The sequence below is a fragment of the Octodon degus genome, unplaced genomic scaffold (assembly GCF_000260255.1).
Source record: "Octodon degus isolate 3935 unplaced genomic scaffold, OctDeg1.0 scaffold00053, whole genome shotgun sequence".
NCBI classification, from domain to species: Eukaryota; Metazoa; Chordata; class Mammalia; order Rodentia; family Octodontidae; genus Octodon; species Octodon degus.
Window position 1 is genome coordinate 8662767 of NW_004524629.1, and position 21429 is coordinate 8684195.

The window sequence follows — 21429 nt, forward strand, 5'->3', positions numbered from 1 at the left end:
ATTGCAATTTTTTTCTCTCTCCATGTTATGACCTCAATTAGAGATAGATGTACCTCTGAGAAATAAGAAGTAATAGTTATAGTTACATCTAGAGAGAGGATTTTAGATTTGGATCACTGAAAGGAAGGCAAGGCCAATCTAGTTATATTTAACGTGATATAGTTGAAGTCATGAGATGATGTACAGTATAGAATAAAGTAGAGGATAGAGGCTAACCATAGAGTCAGAGATACAATGAATTATTCATAGAATCTGTTATTTGGTGAAGCAGATACAAGAAATCATTGAAGCTTATGCTTAAAAATATACTTAGAGTGATAATTTAAGGGTTAAGAATATGACATTGCTAAAATAAATGTAGTAATTATCTGGGTAAATTCAGGCTTGAAGTCATTAGAGAGATAGAACTTTTTGATGTAGAGATTACAAAGATGATATGAAATGTATCCTGGATTGTCCTTGTGTTAGGAAACAGGAAAGAATAACTAGTTCCAGAATAGCAAATGAAACTAATAAACTGTGGAAACAAATTCAGAGGATTGTTTTCACTGAAGTCTTGAGTTCAATCCTTGGTTCAAACAACAACAAAGATGTGTTGTGTACCAAGTCTCTACAAAGAGAGTAATTGCTATCTTATGAAAACATATACTATTAAAAATTAAAAACTGAAAAAAAGATTTTAAAGTTAAAATATGTCAATAATTAATAAAGTGATTTTTTTCAGGCTATTGCAAAATGGAACCCCAGCTCTTATCATTGTGTCTTGGCAGAGTAGTTTCTGTTTGGTGTATTTAAGGACACCTAGACCATTTATAGTTAAGGTGCCTTACAGATGAGGTTGTTTAAAATAAGACAAAATTTATTAAACTAAATAGGATTTTTTTTCTGTAAATCAAGATCATTTTGAAGGGACAATCTTAATTTAAGATGAACATACTAGAGACAAAAAATGGAAATTTGAAGGAACTTTACCTAGTTTTGTTAGCAGTCCAGCAAAAGGGGAAAGGTCAATATTTGGCTTTGTTGTAGGTAAAAATGGGTGTCAGTCCTGAGTCCTAGGAATATCCTAACTTGATTGGACAGCAAATTATGTGCAGAAAAGTATAAATGCTCCAATAGGAGTACAAAAGGATGAGGGAGTTTCAGAAATTAAGAAGATTGGGTGAATCTCTTAACTGTTACTATTTTCTGGAGTGTAACATGAAGTAAAGTTTGATATTTAAAAAAAAGCAATCAGGAAAGATCTAGAACAATGGTAAATGAGAAACCTTTAAAGCTTGGAGTGTAATTTTATTTTATTTCTGTTGATTCAAGCACAGCCAGCACTGTTAGAAAAATGGTGCATTAAAAGTTAATTCAGAGAAATAAGGAAAATGAATTAGGGAAAAGTGGTTCAGTTATTCTTTCATGAAATTTATTGATTAAAGAGGAATAGAATAGGTTTGTAAACTTCTAGAAGACTCTATATTTGCATTTTCGAAAGCATATCTTGTACAGGAAAGGATGTGTTGATATAATTTTTCTATGTTATTCTAGACAGCATAACTTTATAAGTCCTAGAAGAGGTAGATTTCAGTTCAATATCAGGAGTAATTTGTAGTTAGAGCTGGAATCTTGAAGCAGAGCCATCCTTCTATGAAGGGTGTCAAGATGGAGTCCTGCTTTAAGGTGATGGATTCTGCAGGATACCCCAGTCCCTCTTCTTCTCTAAGGCTTCTGTATACATTCTTGTTTCTTTCAAATAAATAGGGTTTTCAAAGATGCAAAATAATTGGAAGTCTGGTATCTACACATATGATATATTTTAGGGTTTTTTTCATACGATATATTTTGGAAATGGTTGTACTTGAGAAAAAGACATTGGGTGAGGAAAAAAAGGACAGGCATGATTTTTCAAATGGTAATTTTATAGCATGGTTATTTATGACTCTATAGTTCCATCCAAAATAAGAAAAATAAGATTCATATTCATTTTTATGAGTCTTTATTCTTTCACTGCTTATTGTTCCAGTGTCCCCAAATAACCAAATCTGTAACATTCTTTGTTGCTAAATATAAGTAAAGAGCTTGGTGAGCTTGACTGAAAAAAGAATAATCAGTATAAATACCAATATTACTTTTCCAATATAGTTCTGGTTGTGTTCCAGTGAGTGCTATTGATTCTCAAAGCAATTTTTTTACTCAAAGGCAGCACCATAATTTGACAGGCTCCAGGAAGCCAACACATACAATGAATACAAAATGAATAGTCCCAGTAAGAAATGGAGATTACCTTTATTTATCCACACGCAGGCATATAATGCAAACACCTTTTATAGAGCTTTTTTTTGTTATAGTGTTATTTTTTAAATTAGCTTCAAAAACTGAGTTAAACCTTCACAGCTGGCCTGTTAACTTTCTGTTGGTACCAGGACATCCAGGGGGGTGATTGATGGGGGATTATGTATATTTTTGCTTCCTTTTCTTTAGGACATTGAAATTATCTCATAAATTACTAGATATGACAGCATTTGTAGTATGTCCGACTACTTCCAGAATTTTATTATTGAGTAATTCTTTTGTTATTTAATTGATGAAATCTACTATAATCAATGGTAACTAGTTAGCGTCATTGCTCATCTTGGAGGTCCCTATCTCTGCCCTTTTGTAGAACATCTGTCCATTTTGCCTGTCACAATCTGAATGCAGCACATTGGTATTTGATAAAGTAGTATTCCTCCGGCCTGAGTCTGCAAATCTCCAGAGCAAGGAAAATTACTGGTAATCCTTAAAACAAAATTATATTGTCTTACCTTATATTTAAGAAAGGAAAATAGGAATGGGGTGAGGAATTCAGGGAAGAGAAGAGGAAGTAACCCTACAGTACCTGTTGGACCACTGGTGAGGAGAGACATGAGCTAATATCAAGCAGCAAAATCCATTCATTCACCAAAGGCTGTGAAAGTCTAATTTTCTGTGTGACTCTGAGTAGGTCAAGAATCTCTGTTTTCAGTTTTTCTCAAGAGGAATGAGGGACTGAATCAAATTATCTAAAAGGTCTCCTTCAGCTTCCACTAATTACATCAACAATTTTATGTAATTTTATGAACAATTGCAAGCCAAGTTTGTGACAAACATACACATTATGAAATTTTGTCCTGAATTATGTAGTTTACCCATTTGCAATGATAACATTAGCAAGACAACTGCCAAGTCTCTAGTTTGCTTTGTGCTGTGTAGAAAAAAACCATAAGGGAAAATTAAACAACAAAGATAAATAATTGTCTGCCTAATCTCAACTCCTACCCAAATACATCTTGGCGAGTCATGGTGAGACATGAGTGGAATATGACTCAAGATTACAGCGCATTTATTTAAAACATCTAAATGTCACCCAAACAATAGGGATTTACATGGAGGAAATATTTTTAGGCTGCTATAGCCACTATTAGAATGACCACTGTTGGAGTTGGAGGAATGTTTAGCTTTTGTTTCTGACTTATAATCTAGAATTCAATGATCAAAATCATTTAATCTAATATTATATTGGAGTATTTAGCAACCCAGAATTTGCTTTTGCTTTTAAAGTTAAGTGTAAGAAATAATTGAGTTTGTAATAAGATGTATTAAATCAGTGCTTAATAAAACAAAACAAAATAAACGATCAATTGAACTTTAAAATGGAAATGTGTATAACCTGAAAGATAGTTCATTAATTTTCTCAAAGTTTGACATACATATATTTCTCTATTTACACTTTTGTGACTGGTCACCAGCTAAGGTCTAGGTTAAAACAGTGAAATGACTAATATAACACTTAAAGCAGACTTTCAATAAATTTTAAAAATTGTGATAAAGAAGACTTAAGAGGGGCTGGGAAAATAGCTTGGTGGAATAAGCGCTTTCCTGGCAAGCGCAAGGGCTTGAGTTCAATTTCCGGTTCTGCCAGAAAAAAAAAAGACCTAAGAGAGTAGCTACCATGAAAAATAGCCAACAGACATAATTAGCCTATTTAATTTTTTCTCTTTTCTCATATAAGTATAAAACTACATTTTTAATATAAATTGCATAACATGATTTTTAAAAAATTGTTAGCTTTCTCCAAAATGCAGCAGTAAGAATTATATAGAAATCTTTGGTGGTTGTGTGGTAGATGGAGAGAGCAATATGCTAACTTAAAAAAAAATTGCAAAAGAACGTGGTAAAGAGTTGGGCATATAGTTCAGTGGCACAAGCACCTGCCTGGAAAGTACAAGGTTCTGAGTTTGATCCCTGATATCAAAAACTAACCAACCAAACAAAAATCACAACAAGAAGTGTGACATTTCTTCGCTTGGGAATATTCTAAGAGGACTGCCACTTTGTTACACTCTCCTGATTATCCTTCAAAATCTGCTGGCATTCCTCACTTGAAAAGACCTGGAAGAGATGGAGCGTTGTGCATATGTAGGAAAAATAACCCCAGCAGAGCAACCTTCCCGAGAGATCTGTTCCTCAGCATATGCCCTGTCCCCAGATGACTGTGAGACTTCAGAAGGAAATGAAAAAATCATTCTTCCCATAAATATACCTGAAAATCTCACTTATATAATGTTTTTAAAACTCAAGGAACTCATTAACCAGAAGTCTTAGGCCTTTTCCATGTGTAACTTCTATCATATAATCAAATAAAATGTTTTTCTTGAAGTTAAATTTAATATCCTAAGCCTGGAGAGCTGCCATTCTGTATATGACATGCCTGTTGCTCACTCAGTATGGTAAGCACGCTTTTTCCACAAGTGGAGCTAAGCCCATGGATAAGGCTATTTTCTTAAAATAACTGGGTACTACTGTTTGAGCATGCAGCACAGATTGTTTTCTCTTTAAGTGGAGACACCAGCAAGATAATAATAGGCAAAGATGTTTTTACCTATTACACTTTACTATGTAGCAGCTTTGATTTTTGCACCATAAGAACTCTGACTTTTTTTTGTTATTGTCCTTCAAGGGTAGTCAGTGGTCCACCTTTCCCTTTGAAATGATTTCTGGACTTTGACCTCTTACTTCAAAACTTTTCTCAAAGAACTACTTTTTTTTCATTCCATAAGGCAAAACTTCATACATTACAGTTTTTCTCACTAACTTAGTTGCTTTTCTGTCATTACTGAGACAGAACACCTGACACCCAAAATCACAGGAGGAAGAGTTTATTTAGCTCAGAATTTCTAGAGGCTTCAGTTCGTAATTGGCTGGCTCCAAGGGAGAGTAGCAAATGAAGAGGGGCAACTGTTCATGCAAGCAGAAGAAGCCAAAAACAAGAGGGAAGGAAAAGAGAAAGCCTCTTTCCCTCCCTTTTACTATTATTATTATTATTATTATTATTATTATTATTATTATTTATTATTATTATTTATTATTATTATTATTATTATTATTATTGTATTTTAGGCAAGATCTACAGGGTCTACAGGATCTTACTGCATAGATCAGACTCATAGTGATCCTGTTTACACACTCCCAAGTTCTGGGATTACAGGTGTGTTCCACCATGCAGCCTCAATTGCCATCTCAACACCCCCTCCCAGGGGAGCTGTGGCACGGCAGGCCCAGAGATGGAAATCCTGGCCCCTGCATCTGCCTAAGCAGTGCTTTAATCTGCTGAGCTATTTGGCTGGTCCTCCTTCCTTATATTTCATTCAGGTTACTTGCCCTGGGGTGGATGTAGCACTCACACTGATAGTCCCAGCATGAGAATATGAATCAGTCACAAACTCCAGATTCTACCACCTCTGAAAAGCCTGCCCTTGTGATTGCACAAGGCTTTGGGGGACATCCAGATACAAACCATAACACTCACCTTTTGTTGGAGATGTGAAGAAAGGTTCTTTTGTTGAGAAATGAGATTGGATGAGCAGAAACTAGTGGGGAAGGGGGAGACAGTATCATCAGCTATCAGGTGTCCACGTGAGTAAGCAAGTGGCATTGTTTTAAGATTTTCGGTGTTTTCTTGATATAAAGTTCATTGTTCTTCATTGATCACAAATTTATAATGTAGTTGTTTTCATTCTTATGTATCCAAAAATAGAAAAACGAGCAGGTATGCATCAGATACTCAAGTGTAGAACTCTTTAGCACAACCTGGCAAATAATAAACTCTAAGTCAAGATTAAAAAGCCTCACATGAGCATTTACCTAAAAATGTCCTTTGTTGGTGATGACTTTAAATCAACACATTTATTTCTCACAATAATCCCATGAGGTGGAAATCAATATTTCATGGAGTAAAGATGAGAAAAATTAGTGAATAATAGGTTCTGTAACCTACCTAAAGCCAAAGTAAGTGTCAGGGACAGAATTTAAATGCAAGTATTCTGGCTCTCAAATCAGCTCTTATAGTCACTACTCTGTGATTCCTAAGACTCATCATGCTTCAACTATGTTGGTTTTTAAATTCTTTAATCTCTGAGTAGTTTCTTATGAAATCAGTAGTTATCAGATTAAAATTAGCGGTCATATGAGGGGGTGATGTGACAATGCTTCCATCACATGAACTAGAAAGACATTAGGGTTCATTTTCTCACTTAATCTTTTGAAATGCAGATCAGTCTTCATCCTTTCCTTTCCTCATAGTAATGTTACAGGTCTACAGTTTTTATGCCTGAACTTATTAAAGTCTTATTTACATGGCAGAAGCATTATTGAGTTTTCCCCAGTTTTCAACACCTCCAATATTTTCATAGGCCTAAATATTAATTGCCCATTTTATGATAAATATGACAGTAGGAGTGGAGAAGGACGTAAGTATAGTCTTATGTGTATTTCTTCCAGGCATACTTTAGTGATTCATCAGTGAAAAAGAAATTAAAAATCCCTGTCTTGTGTGGTCTACATTCTAGTAAGTGCATCTTTTTCCTTTGAGACATTGATTCTGAGTGAACTGAAGGAAACTAGACTGGATACTACAAGGTAGCACCAAATGCCATAATGCAAAGCAGATAATTTCTTTATGAAGAAGAAGATTGATTTTCTCTAGGGTAGGTCTGGAAGTTAGAAACATTATTTGAGCTAAGCCATAAGGGATGATAAACATAAGTTAAATGATTCAACTTTGAATATTTATAGTATATATGAACTAAAGTAATGGCTTGGTCTGCTCCTTACTCCAAATCTTTAATTTTTGGTTAAAGGAACATTGTTGGTCCAAATCTATAGAATAAGCACCTGTAAAGAGAATTCTTGGGCAAATAATGTATTGGATGAAGTTTTTCAGGGACTCAAAGGATGAGGTAGAAAAAGTAAAGCTAGGGTAAGATGAGAATTCAGGAGAAATGTTGTGTCACCTCATCTCACAGAAAGATCTAAAACAGGAATTATTCCACAGAGGTTGATTTGTCTAAAAACAAATGAGGCATGCCCTGAATGGAACCTACAGTTGCAGAGGCTCCCACTTCACATCCCTGCCCAAAGGGTCCAGCATGGGTTGTCAAGCCTTCAGTGACTACAGAATGCAGGCCGAAGCTTCATAAAGATCCAACTGGGTATTTAGTACCATCTCTCATGGGGAATAGAGGTTGTGCAGAAGGTATAGGTGAGGACTAGAGATACAGAGAACATTTGAGTGACAAAAAATATTAAAAATTGACTGCCTGTTATTCCTTTTTGCTTTTGTAAGTCATTTATAAAATATGAGATTGCACTTATTTATTCTTGTTTACTCAAAAATCTTGTAAGTAATTTGAATTTAGCAAAATGCAGAACTTAGTACTATAATTTAGAGATTCTAATTTGAGTTATTTACTTGTTCTTACCCACAAGGCTGAGAAACAATTCTAGCTTTGAGTTCTTAAAAGCAAAAATGAGGGGCCGGGAAGATGGCTCAGTGGAATAAGCACTTCCCTGGCAAGTGCAAGGGCCTGAGTTCAATCCCCAGTTCCACCAAAAGAAAGCAAATAGGATTATCTCAATTTTAATTAAAGGAAATCTCTCACATGTTGAAGTCAGAATATATGATTTTCCTTCATGGTACAATTTAAATATATTAATCTAAACACTTTGATTCTTGTTATTTTTCCAGCAAGAGTTCTTAGTCTTTTCCTATCCTTAGGCAAAGTCTGCACTGTCAAGTTTCTCCATAAGCTCCACCATCAGCTTTACCCACCTCCATATTTTCACATTAATGTCATCTGGGTAGCCTCTTAGAAACCAGAATTGATAAAGGGAAGGTGAGAGATATAACTAAGATTTCTTCCTAGCTAGGATTATCATTTGGGGTCTCGTGAAGCAAAAAAGAGAGATGTAAAGTTGAAATCGCTGAAGTGTTTATTTTCAAACTTGTTTTCTGAATGTTAAATGTAAATGTATAGATGGACTTAGAACTTCTGTAATTAAGTATTAGTAAATTTACAATGGTGTACAATACTGTACATTTGCAGTAAAATTTTATTAATTTACCTGAAGACTTAGAACACTTGTTAGAGAATACTTGAGTGTGAATTAAATTGAAACAAAGCTTTTCATGTTTAAGGTGATGTACAGATAGTAATTAATTTCAGTGGACTGCTAATCATATATAAAAATAATATATTTGAGTCCTTTTAAGGAAAACAGAGGTATCTTGAGACCATAATGCTGAGTGAAATGAGTCAGAAGCAGAAGATCAAGCAAATGTTTCTCTTATGTTTCTCTTATGTGAGAAACTCAAAGTATAATTTAAAGATCAAAATAAAAGATAGACACTGGCAAAGAAGAAAGGAAGCCTTTTAGGGATGGGAAGGGGATGTAAGGATCGGGGAGGGACAGGGAGGAGAAGGGGCAGTGAACAGGATTTAGAGGAGATAGGTGCGCATATCTCCCCAAGATGAATGTGATTCATTATCCATTGCAAATACATACTAGTGAAAAAGAAAAACAATATTAACTAATTAGCCTTTTATAATGTTAATTTAAGAAAAAATGTTACAGGCTAATGTTACCGTATATTGTATTTGTCATATTAACAAACTAAAATCTCAAACAGAATTCTCAGTTTTACTGCATATGTGAACATATATATCATAGAAGTTGATTTATATATTAATTTTAAACAAAGCTTTCCAAACTTTCTCAGTCAGTGGCTAAGCAATTTATTTTATGACACCCTTAGGGCAAAATAAAATACTTCGCCATTCTGTTTATTAGATAGTTAAGTCCAAAGAGCCTACTAATAGTTCATTGCACAGTATCAACAAATACTGTCATTTTCTTCAAAATTAAAAATATTATTTATAAAAAAATTAGATCACTTGGAACCCCTGTTAGTTCCCTGTGGTACCCAAGATGCATCAGTGCATAGGTTGGGAGCTGTGGTGTAGGATGCTGATTCCTTATGAGGCACCATGAGCAATGGAAATCAATAACTTTCACTGTAAACTGAAAATTACTTAAAAGCTTTCTTTCTAGGAAATCTCCTTCTAAATCAAACAAAAAAATTGTTCATTTACTTTCTTGTTCCTTATACAGTATTTGTCAGAGGCTATCTCTTGCCATAATTTTTCTTATAGCAATTAAAAAGTTTAACTTCAGGGAAAGCATATTTAGTTTTCACTTTGAAGATAATCTAGATATTTTTATACAAATATTTAAAATGCATTTGTTGATTCATATTTGCTTACATCTGTGGAGCATTTAGAAAGAGAAAAATAAAAGTATTTTTGTGATTCATTAATGAGTGTGAAAATTATGCTGGACTCAGGAGGAAGCTCTGTGGCCCAAGTGCAAGGACCTGGGTTTGATTCCTAGTGCCACGTGCCTTGCCAGCCGGGGAAGCCCAGCTGCTCTGTGCTCACCCTGAAATCGGGTGTGGTGATGCACGCCTGGATTCCTAGTGCTGAGGAGGCTGACACAGGAGGGTCACTACCAGCCTGAACTGCATAGCGAGTCCCTGTATCAAATAAATAAAGATTAAATAGAATTACGCTATGTTGAATTTCTTTCAAGTACTTTGGCTTTTTCCAGTCTTTACAGTTAGCTATAGTTTAGATTCAAGGCAGTGAGACTCTGTACTCCCTGTAGACTCTGTCTTAAAATCCAAAAAAAAAAAAAAAACATTAACTTTTGTTCTGTATCCTATTTTATCTTCTGAAGAAGGAAAAAAATAGGAACAAAGCTTTTGCAAATGGGAAGGGGAGAATGGGTTGAACAGAGGGGAAGGAAATAGGGAAGAAGAGAAACAAGTTGTGTCATGCACAGGTACAAATTCTCTGTGCTGAATGTGATCATTCTACATATATATATATATATATATATATATATATATATATATACTCAATCATATTTCATCAGTATATATACTGATAAAATATGATTGAGGGCAAAAAATAAATTAGATAATGATAATAAATAAATAGTACATTGAAACTGAGTGGGCATTTTCACATTTATAGAATAGTGAAAAAAGTAAAACTGCTTCCTCCCACATGCCTTTTCTTAATACCAAATTCTTAAAATAGAAATGAGCTTTTTTCTTTTATTAAAAAATAGAACAAAAATCAAACAACAAAAAAGAATAACTTTAGTAACAGTTATAAAGATCTACCCACTGAATGCCAGCACACCAAACTTCACCAAACAAAAGTTAAGGGACTGGATCCCAACGGTGCAGCACAGCAGCAAGCAAGGCACAGGAAAGCAGAGATGAGAACAGTATCTTAGCCCAAGTTCTGGATCCACCTGCCTGGGACAGGTTAAGTAACTTAGCACTGGAAAAGCTTGAAAAAAACAGAGCAATATGAAGTATCTTATACAGATGGCAAGATACTGACAACTAAGTGGGAAAGTCTCAGAACAAAGTTTAATAGAATCTTTGAAAAAGTAAGAAAACAGCAATGGTTAATTTCTTTTTTTTTTTTTTCCTGAAACAGGAATTGAACTCAGGTCCTTGTGCTTGCCAGGGAAGCGCTTATTCCACTGAGCCATCTCCCCAGCCCCTGTTTTTTTTTTTTCTTTCTTTTGTTTTTTTTCTTTTCTTTTCTTTTTCTTTCTTTCTTTTTTTTTTTTGTTGTTGTTGTTAATTTCAACAGAAGAGAAATAATGGAATCTGACAAAGATGATGATTACTGAACATGTTTAGAGACTGAAAGTGAATGGAGCACTTCTAGGACAAGTTGAGATATGCCTAAATGTTTATTTTGTTTTATCTATATGCTTTAAAAAAAGTTTTAAAAAAAGCAAAGCTACTGGAATTGAAAAGACAAATAGACACCAAGACATGTATAGTGGGGAAGTTCAGTACCCAACTCACACCTTTTGTCAGGTCAGCCAGACAAAAAATCAACAAAGAAACATGTAACTAGACAAAAGGACTTTAGGAGATATCTACTAGGTGTTTCATACAACAACAGAATGCACATTTTTCTCACAATACATTTTCCAAAGGACACCATATTTGGGGCCTTAAGGCATGCTTAAACAAATCCAAAAATTAAAATATAGCAAAAGAAAGCTAGAAATCAAAAGCAAAAGAAGCTTCTCAAGCTATGCAAACACATGGAGATTAAATAATGCATTACTGAATAATCAATATATCAAGGCAGAAATTAAAATCTCTCTAGAATCAAATGACAAGCACAATATACCCAAACCTATGGGACACAATGAAAGTATTTAGAAGAAAAACATTTGTAGCTGTGAATGCACATGTAGAAATAAACAAATAACCTAATGATGTATCTTAAGGACCTAGATTAGCCAGAACAACCCAAACTTAAAACTGACAAAGGAAAGAAATTATAAAGACCAGAATGGAAATTAATGAAACTGAGACTAAAAGCAATACAAAGAATCAATGAAACAAAGGGTTGATTCCTGAGAGGATGGGAAAGATTCAACATGTAATATATATTTATTTTTTCTCCAAAGATGAATGTATTTACAATGTCCTACAAAAGTATACTAATTTTAAATAAGAAATGGATAATAGCACTCTTTAACTAATTAACTTGTATCCATATATCCTGGGCCAGAGACTTTACAGAAGCATCGCTGGTGCTCTCTTTATAATATATTAACGATCCCTTTATCATTTATCTATCAAGAAGGTGTTTTGATTATATTCTTTTGGTATTTTTATTTTTCCCCCTCCTAGAATTAGTGTTAGATGTGACAAGGGAATTAGATTGAGTAGATTTTCCAAATCTGTAGGTTGAATTAAAATCCAACAAATTCCATATTCCTGAGCAAATAAAAATCTCAGCATACTACATTTTACAGTTTCAGTTTTTACAAAGAGAAATGAAAAGGGCTTGCTAGAGATTTTTAGAACACAAGAGAACAATGTGGGTAATGAGAGAAAACAAGACCTCTATAGTTTAAATTTTTAAATGTGCTTCCAAATACCTTCCCACGACTTTCAAATAAATTAAAATAAGGTGAAGATAACAATATCAAATATAATAACCTTTGATTTAACCTTTAATTTCCTGTCAACTTATTCTGAAGTTTTGTATCTTTTTTCTTTCTCTCTTTAAAATAAAAGAAAAGAAAACAAGAAATCAGGTGAGGGAAGCATTAGTATCCATATTATTTGTAGATTAGGAGACAAATAAGAAAACTGACTTGTTTGAGTTCATACAACTACAAGGCTACAGTATGAATTAGTGTGGCCCTCAGCCTCAGCATTTGAGGGGAGAGGTTGAATGTACATGATACAGTTCAAATATCCCTTGGAACTCATTGTGCTACCTCTGAGTTTTCTACTTGATTAAAATTCTTGTTTGTTCCTATTTGAAAAATTGAAACACATGGTGTTGTAAATACTAGGATTATTTTCTCTTTCAAAACTTTGGAAAACAAGGATTTGGGACATAGGTGTGCTTTGAACCACTGTCCTGATGCTAAATGATGTATAGAATGGATTGATTTTAATGTAATTTAAAATATGCAACATAGTGTACAGTGTTGAATCAGTAACCAGCAAAAACCGTGATCTAGACTCCAGACTGGCATCTAGTACAGAGCTCAAGAGAAAGACCATGCAAATAACAAATGAGCCATATGTGAATGAGAGACCAATTTTTTATTGTCATCCCTTGAGCTTTGAGGCGATGATGCTTAATATTCAAGAAAGATGAAAATAAGAAGAGAAAGAAGCAAAACACCCTAGCCGAATGGTTATTGGTACAGCAATTGTGGGCATGGCCCCAGGATGGTAGCAGCTTCTTTGTAATCAATGTTGACAAGGCTGGGGAGAGCTGGGCAGGCCCCAAGAGGTAATGTTTTACTCGGAAATCCACTCAACCTAATTTCAGTAATGTACGGCTGTGGAGGGGCCTGGACCACAGCCAGAAAACAGGGCCATTAGAGCTCAGTGTGGGCGATGGCAGCTGGGCACCCCGCCATCCCCCCGGCAGCCCGCAAGCAGTCTGCCTGGCTGAGCAGGCGAGCAGCCGCTGCCGCATATGCTCCTGGTATCTGCTCACCAACAGAATGCGCAGACCTGCTATGCTCACCCTTTCGAGGAAATGAACAGGATGGATAAAGGCAAAAGCTGCTTCCAGACTCTACGTCAGCAAAGAGCAGGGAATGAGTTTAATGTACATCTTTGCGAGGACCCCTGTGAAACTGTCCACTGGACTTCCTTTTTTCTTTAGACTGCCATTTCAGTGCTTCCAAGGGACATAGTCACACACCTCTGCAGCTTATATTTTTATTGCTGCCTTAATAGGAGGTTTTCCTCTTAAGAATAGTGGTGGATCAAGAGTGTGAAAACTACTGAAGTTTTCTATTTTTCAAAATCTATGAGATTCATTAAAAATACATAACTTTCTAAATCAGAAAAGTGACTGAGAAGAAATTATGCTCCTTTGTGCTGACTTCTCTATTCTTCTTTCCTTTATCAATCTTTTTGCAAAAAACAATACCCCATTATAATAACCCTAGCATCTAAAGCCCAAGAACATGAGGGTATGTGATTTGTTTTTGGTACTACCTCTATTATATTTGTAGTTGGTACAGTTATATGTGGCACACAGTAAGGGTAAGTTCCCTTCATTGTGTGAATAAATGAGTGAACTAACATATATGTTCTTCAATTTTTAAGCTTCTTTTGAGTATGGAGCATTAAGAATTATGATTTTATTCCCCATGATGTTCTACTCTTTATCTTGCTGGGCTCTGCTGTTATGTCAGGAACCCCAGGTCTCAGTCTTTGGGTGGATTCAAACCTGGCTAATTCTGCTTCCTTGTTCAGTATCAGCTGGAACCGAGAATCTCACATCAGTCTTTTCTATTCTACAGCCTATTAAGTATCAGCTGCGCAGGGGGAGGCTGATCTTTAGATGAGGAATGTGGTTATTTACCCTAATTGGATTGTGGTAATTGAAGTGACCAGCTGGCCTCAGCCATTCATCTGTCTTTGACATTCACCATGATGATCAAAGTTTCTGTGTAAAATGCTAAAGATTACATGTCAACTCATCTCTAGCATTTACAAATTATATAATTAGTGCCACAAAGTGCCAAGACTAGATTTTGTATGATGAAAGACCAATCAAGGTATTTTTCCTCCGTTTTGAGTTGCTTTTAGCGAGACAGATTTTTAGGTATTTGTAAGTTCTAGGCCAACGTAGCTTTAAACTTACTCTCCTAGTTTCCAGTTTAAGTTCGTCATCTTTCATCTTCTTTTTATTTTTACATATTTGGTTGTTACAGAGTCTCACTGTGCAGCTTGGACTCATAGTGATCATCTTGTTTGCAGCTTCCCAGAACTGGGATTACAGGCATGTACCATTACACCCGGACTCTGTGGCTAGCCCAGCCTGCCCTGGGGGTGGGGCTGGCATGGCATGTAGTGTCAGGTATCAAACTGCAGTCCCTACACTTGGCTAAGCCTGCCTAAGCAAGTGGTTCAGCCCACTGAGCTATCTCACCATCCCCTCATCATCCTGCATAAGCTAACATAAGAGAAAAGTGACCAACAGTAGAAGCTTCTTGAATGGCTCTGTCCTAGGTTGTAATTTGCTGCAATTTACTCTCAGCATGACTTAATCTCTGCGCCTCAGTTTCCCTGTGCTATAAAATAAGGTGATTAATGTAGCTGTGAGAATGAATAGAAATGATACAGTTATATTTACAATTGTTCTAAGCACATTGTAACAGCTTAACAACATTAGTGTAGCTAAATACTTTATACAAAGGGCCAGGAATATCATAGTACTTCTTTCAAACAGGTGAATAGAACAGGGTAGATGCATAGATAACTATATAATTAATATGACAATGACTTCTTTAGGGTTGGCATCAGCTGACCTCACTTTTGTGGTTGTGAAATCCTGATACTTGTTTATATTGTTTTTTTTTTTCCTCCATATTATGTTTTTCTTCCCATAATTTCTTTGTGGCCTACACAAATTTCATATAATCTACTGAATCGACCCATTATCTGTTAAATAAACAACTCTGTAAATATCTATTTGAATTTCATACATTTTATTTTACTTTTATTTTATTTATTTATTTATTTTTTGTGGAACCGGGGATTGAACTCAGGCCCTTGTGCTTGCCGGGGAAGCGCTCATTCCACTGGGCCATCTCCCCGGCCCCATCATCCATTTTAGTTTTATGGTTTTTATATTTTGCTGGCAAAAAAATTATCTGAATCTCAGAGGTCCCTAAAATTTTGTAGGCTTCAGCTATTTTGTTTCTGCTACTGAATTGTTAGAACAGGCTTGTGCTTCTCCTCTATAGCTTGGGTTTGTCCACTTGCTGTAATGGGGCGACTCACACAGGCAGAAGACCCGTGCTTCAGTCTGGGTTGGCCATGAGCAAATCGTGTGGTTTAGGAAAAGTCTGAGTACATATGGGGACTTCAATTTTCATAGCTATAAAATGAGGTTGTTTACTTATTCTTTCATTCAACAAATATGTACTGAGGACTTTTAATTTTGTCTGCTGGACACAGAGAATTCAAAGTTGGTACTATGGTACCCCTTTGAGAGGCTGTACATAGCTGCTGCATGATCTTAAAGGGCACTCTGACTACAATATTTTATGGCTGTGAAATTTACTGTCTCTTTAGGATCCTACTTATGAAAGGTTTCATTGACAATCAGAACATTTACTATCTTCCTCACTGCTTCTCTGGCATATAAGAATGTCTGGCACACTGCAGATGTGTGTAAGTAACAGACCAGGAACTTGTTTTGGTACACTTTACAAGAGTTAATAATTGTCAACTTGGAAAGGAGCCGGCTCAAAAGTTCTTTATAAATAAGCATACCTAATACCACTCAAATCTCTAGATTTTTAAAATGGTTCGTATGAGTAACAAGCTCTACAAAATAAATAAGAGTTTAAAACTTTAGTTGAAAGTAAGTCAGTGCAAAATCAAATTGCCTTTTAGGGATATTTGCTTTTAGTTACCGAGTAGCCTGGTTTGATTCTACAAAACAAATATATTTTTAAGGAAATGACATTTTCTGTACAGAGAATACTTAACACAGTGTTTTTAGATAGATGTTCCAAAGAAAGAATTCCAAAATATATTTAAACTGGTACTTGGTAACTAAAAGTGTAAATAAGAACCACAATGTACAATAGATATTGGGAAATGGATAAAAATATTCTAATGAGAAGGGGAGCAAGGGAGGCTGTAGGAGAAAGAAAAAAAAGGTAAAAAAAATAGAAGTGAAAAATGGAATGAAGCTTCTGTAAATGTTATCATTATTTATATGTGAAGTATACCAATACAATTTTAAAAAATGCAAAAAGGTATTGATAGTTGAGATGGAATTAAAAATGTTAATGACTGGCATTTTTTTTTAACTAGGTCATAGTAATCTTAACGTTGGTTCTAGCTTGTAACAAACAAAGGAAGCAGTTTGCTTCCTTAGAGATTCTCATCTATTAATGCTCATAATAATTTTGTTATTTTCTCTTTAACTTTACAATTTATTTTGTGGTACCAGGGATTGAACTCAGGACCCTGTACTTGCCAGACAGGTGCTTATTCTACTGAGCTATCTCCCCTGCCTGAACCTTACAATTTTGGATTTTTTTTCATATCTCTGGAATTTGAAGCCCACCTTTTTCTCTGTATAGTCTCTCATACCCAGTCAATGAAGTTGTATAGATTTAACATCATAAAGAAATGAAAGCAGTAATAGATACAAATATTTACTTTAGTCTTGATATAAATAAATAACTGACTGATTGGAAGGATATATACATTAATGAGCTTTTCTAAGAGACCCCTTAATAAGCCTCCTTTTTCTCATCTCAACATCATCTCCCACCATCAAATCCACCTTATCTAACATTGCTAGTTTAATCTCTTTAAAGTCTAGTCACATTATACTTCTGTGTTTCAGTTATTTAAGTCCACCCATTACCTTTAAATATAAATTTGTTAGCCTAAGAAGATTGCCCTGAATCCAGTTCATCTTTATGAGAAATAATATTAGTTGATGCTTAAATTTATTTTTTGTGTCCTTTTTGATTCCTTGTAACTTCTTTTAACCAATTTTGCAAGCTTATGTCTGCTAATATAAACAATTACTTTGAAGACAACATTATGCAACACAGCAACCACTGTTGAAAAAAAAACACTATTAACTAGTAGACACTAAGATGAGAAAAAGCAATAGCAAGAACTTCATTTTTGTAGGACACAGATTATTTTAGACATCAGGAAGTGTTCAGCAAATAATCTGGAATTGCTATCATTAGAAAAACCTGCTCATAAAACTGAGCCACAGCAGGAATCAATGAAGTTTGTTTTGAGGGAGTTCTAACAATTTCTTCATTTATAAATTGATACCCTGTGCCTAAAATCTGTGAGTATAGAATGTAGTTGAAGCTGAACATCTGTTTTCCTTATGGGAGTCTAGTTGCATGTTAGACAGAGTGTGACTACGTGACAGGCCTCCACTTCTAAGTCTGAACTTGGAAGCTCAAGTGAGCATCTCTAACAAATGATATTTCACATGTGTTGTCACAATGTAGTGATGAAAGAATCAAGCACAACCTTAGGACTTCATAGGGAAAAGACTGTTGGAAGCTTGTGTCTGGTTTCCTCCAATCTGTCTCATACAACTTTTCCCTTTGCTTTTTTCTTGTATCCTTCCACTGTAATAAATTATAGCCAGGGGTAGAACTGTTTGTTGAGTGCTGAGTCTTGCTAGCAAATCATTGGGGTTAGAAGGCTAGGCAGGGAAGGGGTTCTTGGGCTGTTGTTTGTGGATACCACAGGTGATTTCAGGGCAACTGAATTCTCTTTAGACAGGCTGGAGTATTCACTCGCTGTCTTGCAGTATAAGTTAATTATCCAAGTTCTGTGGGGAAATTTGCAAGGGGAAAAATCAACATTCCAAAACATGAAAAGTCCTATTTATTAAACAAGGTTTAATATGGATATTCAGTTGAAATATTCTTGTTTGCAAGAAAATGCAGACTACAAAGGTGCCTTATAGAGGTTAATCATTTATTTCACAACTAAGAGGTATGAAAGAAAGATGTCCAGTATAATCACTCAATAATGATTTTTTTCTTGCTGTTTTACCATATTTATTACCTAAGATCTTATCTTCTTTGCTTTAAAATGACTGATACATAATCAAATATTGTTTGTTACTCTAGTTATTATGATGTGTGAATGCAAAAGTCAAAACCAGTTCTGCTGTCTTCTGAAAATAGTAATTGGCCCATATTGTCATGCAAACATCTCTGCCCCCTACAGGAGTACAAAGTAAAGTATTCAACTTTGCAGTTATGCTTCTAGAAATTGGAATGAATGCTCAGTAATGTACATAAATTATCTGTCACCATTATTCTGATATTATGTGAAGAGAAAAGCAAGATGATTACTGATTCCCTATGTGAACCTCCCATTTGTTGGTAAGATTAAGATAAAGGCCACAGAAATTTCTGCTGAGAAGACAGCATTCTCTTATGATCACACCTTTCTTTCTAATCTTCTCCATATGTGCTCCTGAAAGATTTCCTAGAGGTCAACTCCTGAACTTGGACATTGAATTACTGGAGCAGTGATAATATTTTTTTCTTGAAGCTCTTACATATGGTATGAAAAGGAGAATTGTGCTGTAAAATTGCATGATCAGATGACACAAAATATTAACTCTCCTTTTTTTCTTCCACCCCATCTTGTTTTTTTTTCTTCCTCAGAAGCTGTAGATGAAACCAAACCTAAGGAAAGTGCCCGGCAGGATGAGGGTAAAGAAGAAGAACGTGAGGCTGACCAAGAACATGCCTGAACTTTAAGAAATGGCTTTCCATGTCCCTCCCCTCCCCTCTCCTGAGCCCTGTCTCTCCCACCCTCTCTCAGCTCCACTCTGAAGATGCCCTCCCTGTCCTGCTCACATCTGTGAGTCTGTCCTCTCCTACCCACTGGCCCTCTTTCTCTCTGTGTGGCAAACATTTAAAAAAAAAAAAAAGCAGGAAAGATCCCAAGTCAAACAGTGTGGCTTAAACATTTTTGTTTCTTGGTGTTGTTATGGCGAGTTTTTGGTAATGATGATCCAATCATTTTGGGAAATTCTTGCACTGTATCCCAGTTTTTTGATCTGGTGCGTGTGGCCCTGTGGGAATCCACTTTCCTCTCTATCTCTCTCTGTTCCAAGTGTGTGTGCAATGTTCCGTTCATCTGAGGAGTCCAAAATATCAAGTGAATTCAAAACCATTTTTGTTTCTCTTCTTTTCAATGTGATGGAATGAACAAAAAGGAAAAAAAATAAAAAACCCAGTTTGTTTTAAAAATAAATAAGTAAATAAATAATAAAGCAAATGTGCCAATTAGCGTAACTTGCGGCTCTATGGCTCCTTTTTCAATCTGAATATTAATAAATCATGAGAGTAATCAAACTGCAGTGGCTCTGTGTTTCTGTTCCATCTTCCTGTTAGTTGGTTGGACACACTGGGATCTAACATTTATTTTGTCTTTTTCCTGACCTTGCAGCCTGGTGCCAACAACTGTGGCAAATACATAAATGAAACCAAAGGCTCTGGTCAGGGCCAGTGGCTCTGGTTCTTGATGGGATAGTGGGATGCCAGTTTGGTAAAGTGCCATCAATTGGATGGCTTCAGCAGATATTTATTTTCTTACAGTTCTGGAGGCGGAAAGTCCAAAACCAAGATGGTGCCAGCATTGATTCTTTCTGAAGAGTGTAAGAAAATGATCTCCCTCAGACCCCACTCCACGGCTTGCCAATGTGTCCTTCATACGTGTAGAGCAAAGCCTCTACACATGTCTCTGTGTCCACAAGTTCCTGCCCCTTCTAAGGAACCAGTCACATTGCATTAGAGCCTACACTGCTGATCTAACTTTAACTTGAGTCCCTCCCTCAGAACTGTCTCCATGTGAGGTTCTGAGGTTCCAGGGCTTAGGGTTTCCGTGTATAAATTTAAGAAGGGGAGATTTATGATGTTTAGCCCCTAGTAGTCACTAAGAATTGCTTTGACTGAGAGATATTCACAGTATTTTCATGATTTAGGAGACGTACTATTCATTGATCCAATAAAAAGTCATCCTAGGTTTTACTAGGTTAAAATAGAAGTTCATTAATTCTGAGAAATTCCCTGGTTTTTGTCTAAGCTATTTATTTTAACTAAAATATTGATCTAGTTTATTATAGTGTTTTCTGTTTTCTTTTTGGAATATAAGGTCATTTTTATGTATTTTGCAGTATATATTTATAGACATTAATATTAATATGTAGATCTAAATATTTAGAGGAATGTTACAATTCTACACAATTTAAAACTAGTAGGATTAATGTGTGGAATTCTCTTATAAAAATGAGCAAAATATATTAAAATTGAAAATTCTTCCCCTGCCCTTCTCCCCTTCCCCTTATCTTAGTGTTTTTTTCTTATGAATTTCTATCAAACATTGATCACCACAAAGGGCAAGTATGACATGGGTAATAACAACCCTTGTACCAGTTGATGACCATGGGATATAAAGAAAAATTGTATATTTAGTATGCATCAATGGTCCTTTTCAAATTTTCTTTCAGTATGAGTTTTTGAAGTGCCTTCTATTAGAAGGTAAATAGATCCCTCAAGAAGAAAAGCAATGTTCCTAAATCCTGAGGGATCCATTCTATTTATTCTCCCTAAATTTTCTGGCACAAATTCATAAAAAGACATGCTCTGCCTTGGCTCTAGGTCTTCTCCCATAGAAAAGCAGGGGAAAGTCCCTTAAGCTTCCTGCATTCATCCACATTTATATTTATTTATTTATTTTTGGTGGTACCGGGGATTGAACTCAGGGCCTTGCGCTTGCCAGGGAAGCGCTTATTCCATTGAGCCATCTCCCCGGCCCAATCCACATTTCTAAACTGGGAAGAAAAACTAAGAATTTCTGTTTGAAAAAAATTCTGAGTAAAAATGATAGTCCCCAAAGTAATGAAAATTATGGCAATAAATCATTTAAAGAGGTACAACCATAACTTTGTGACTTTGGTCATCTCTGTGTTGAGC

The 21429-nt window shown here is 35.4% G+C and overlaps 1 protein-coding gene across 1 annotated transcript in view; it reads left to right on the forward strand.

Moving 5' to 3' along the window:
* Gap43 (growth associated protein 43) overlaps nucleotides 1–19808 on the forward strand; it is a 103109-nt gene extending 83301 nt beyond the window's left edge. The window contains exon 3 of the mRNA XM_004633317.1: nucleotides 19114–19808. Coding sequence (XP_004633374.1) covers nucleotides 19114–19202 — 89 coding nt within the window. The 3' untranslated portion in view covers nucleotides 19203–19808. The remainder of the gene's footprint in view (nucleotides 1–19113) is intronic.
* The last annotated feature ends 1621 nt before the right edge of the window (nucleotides 19809–21429 follow it).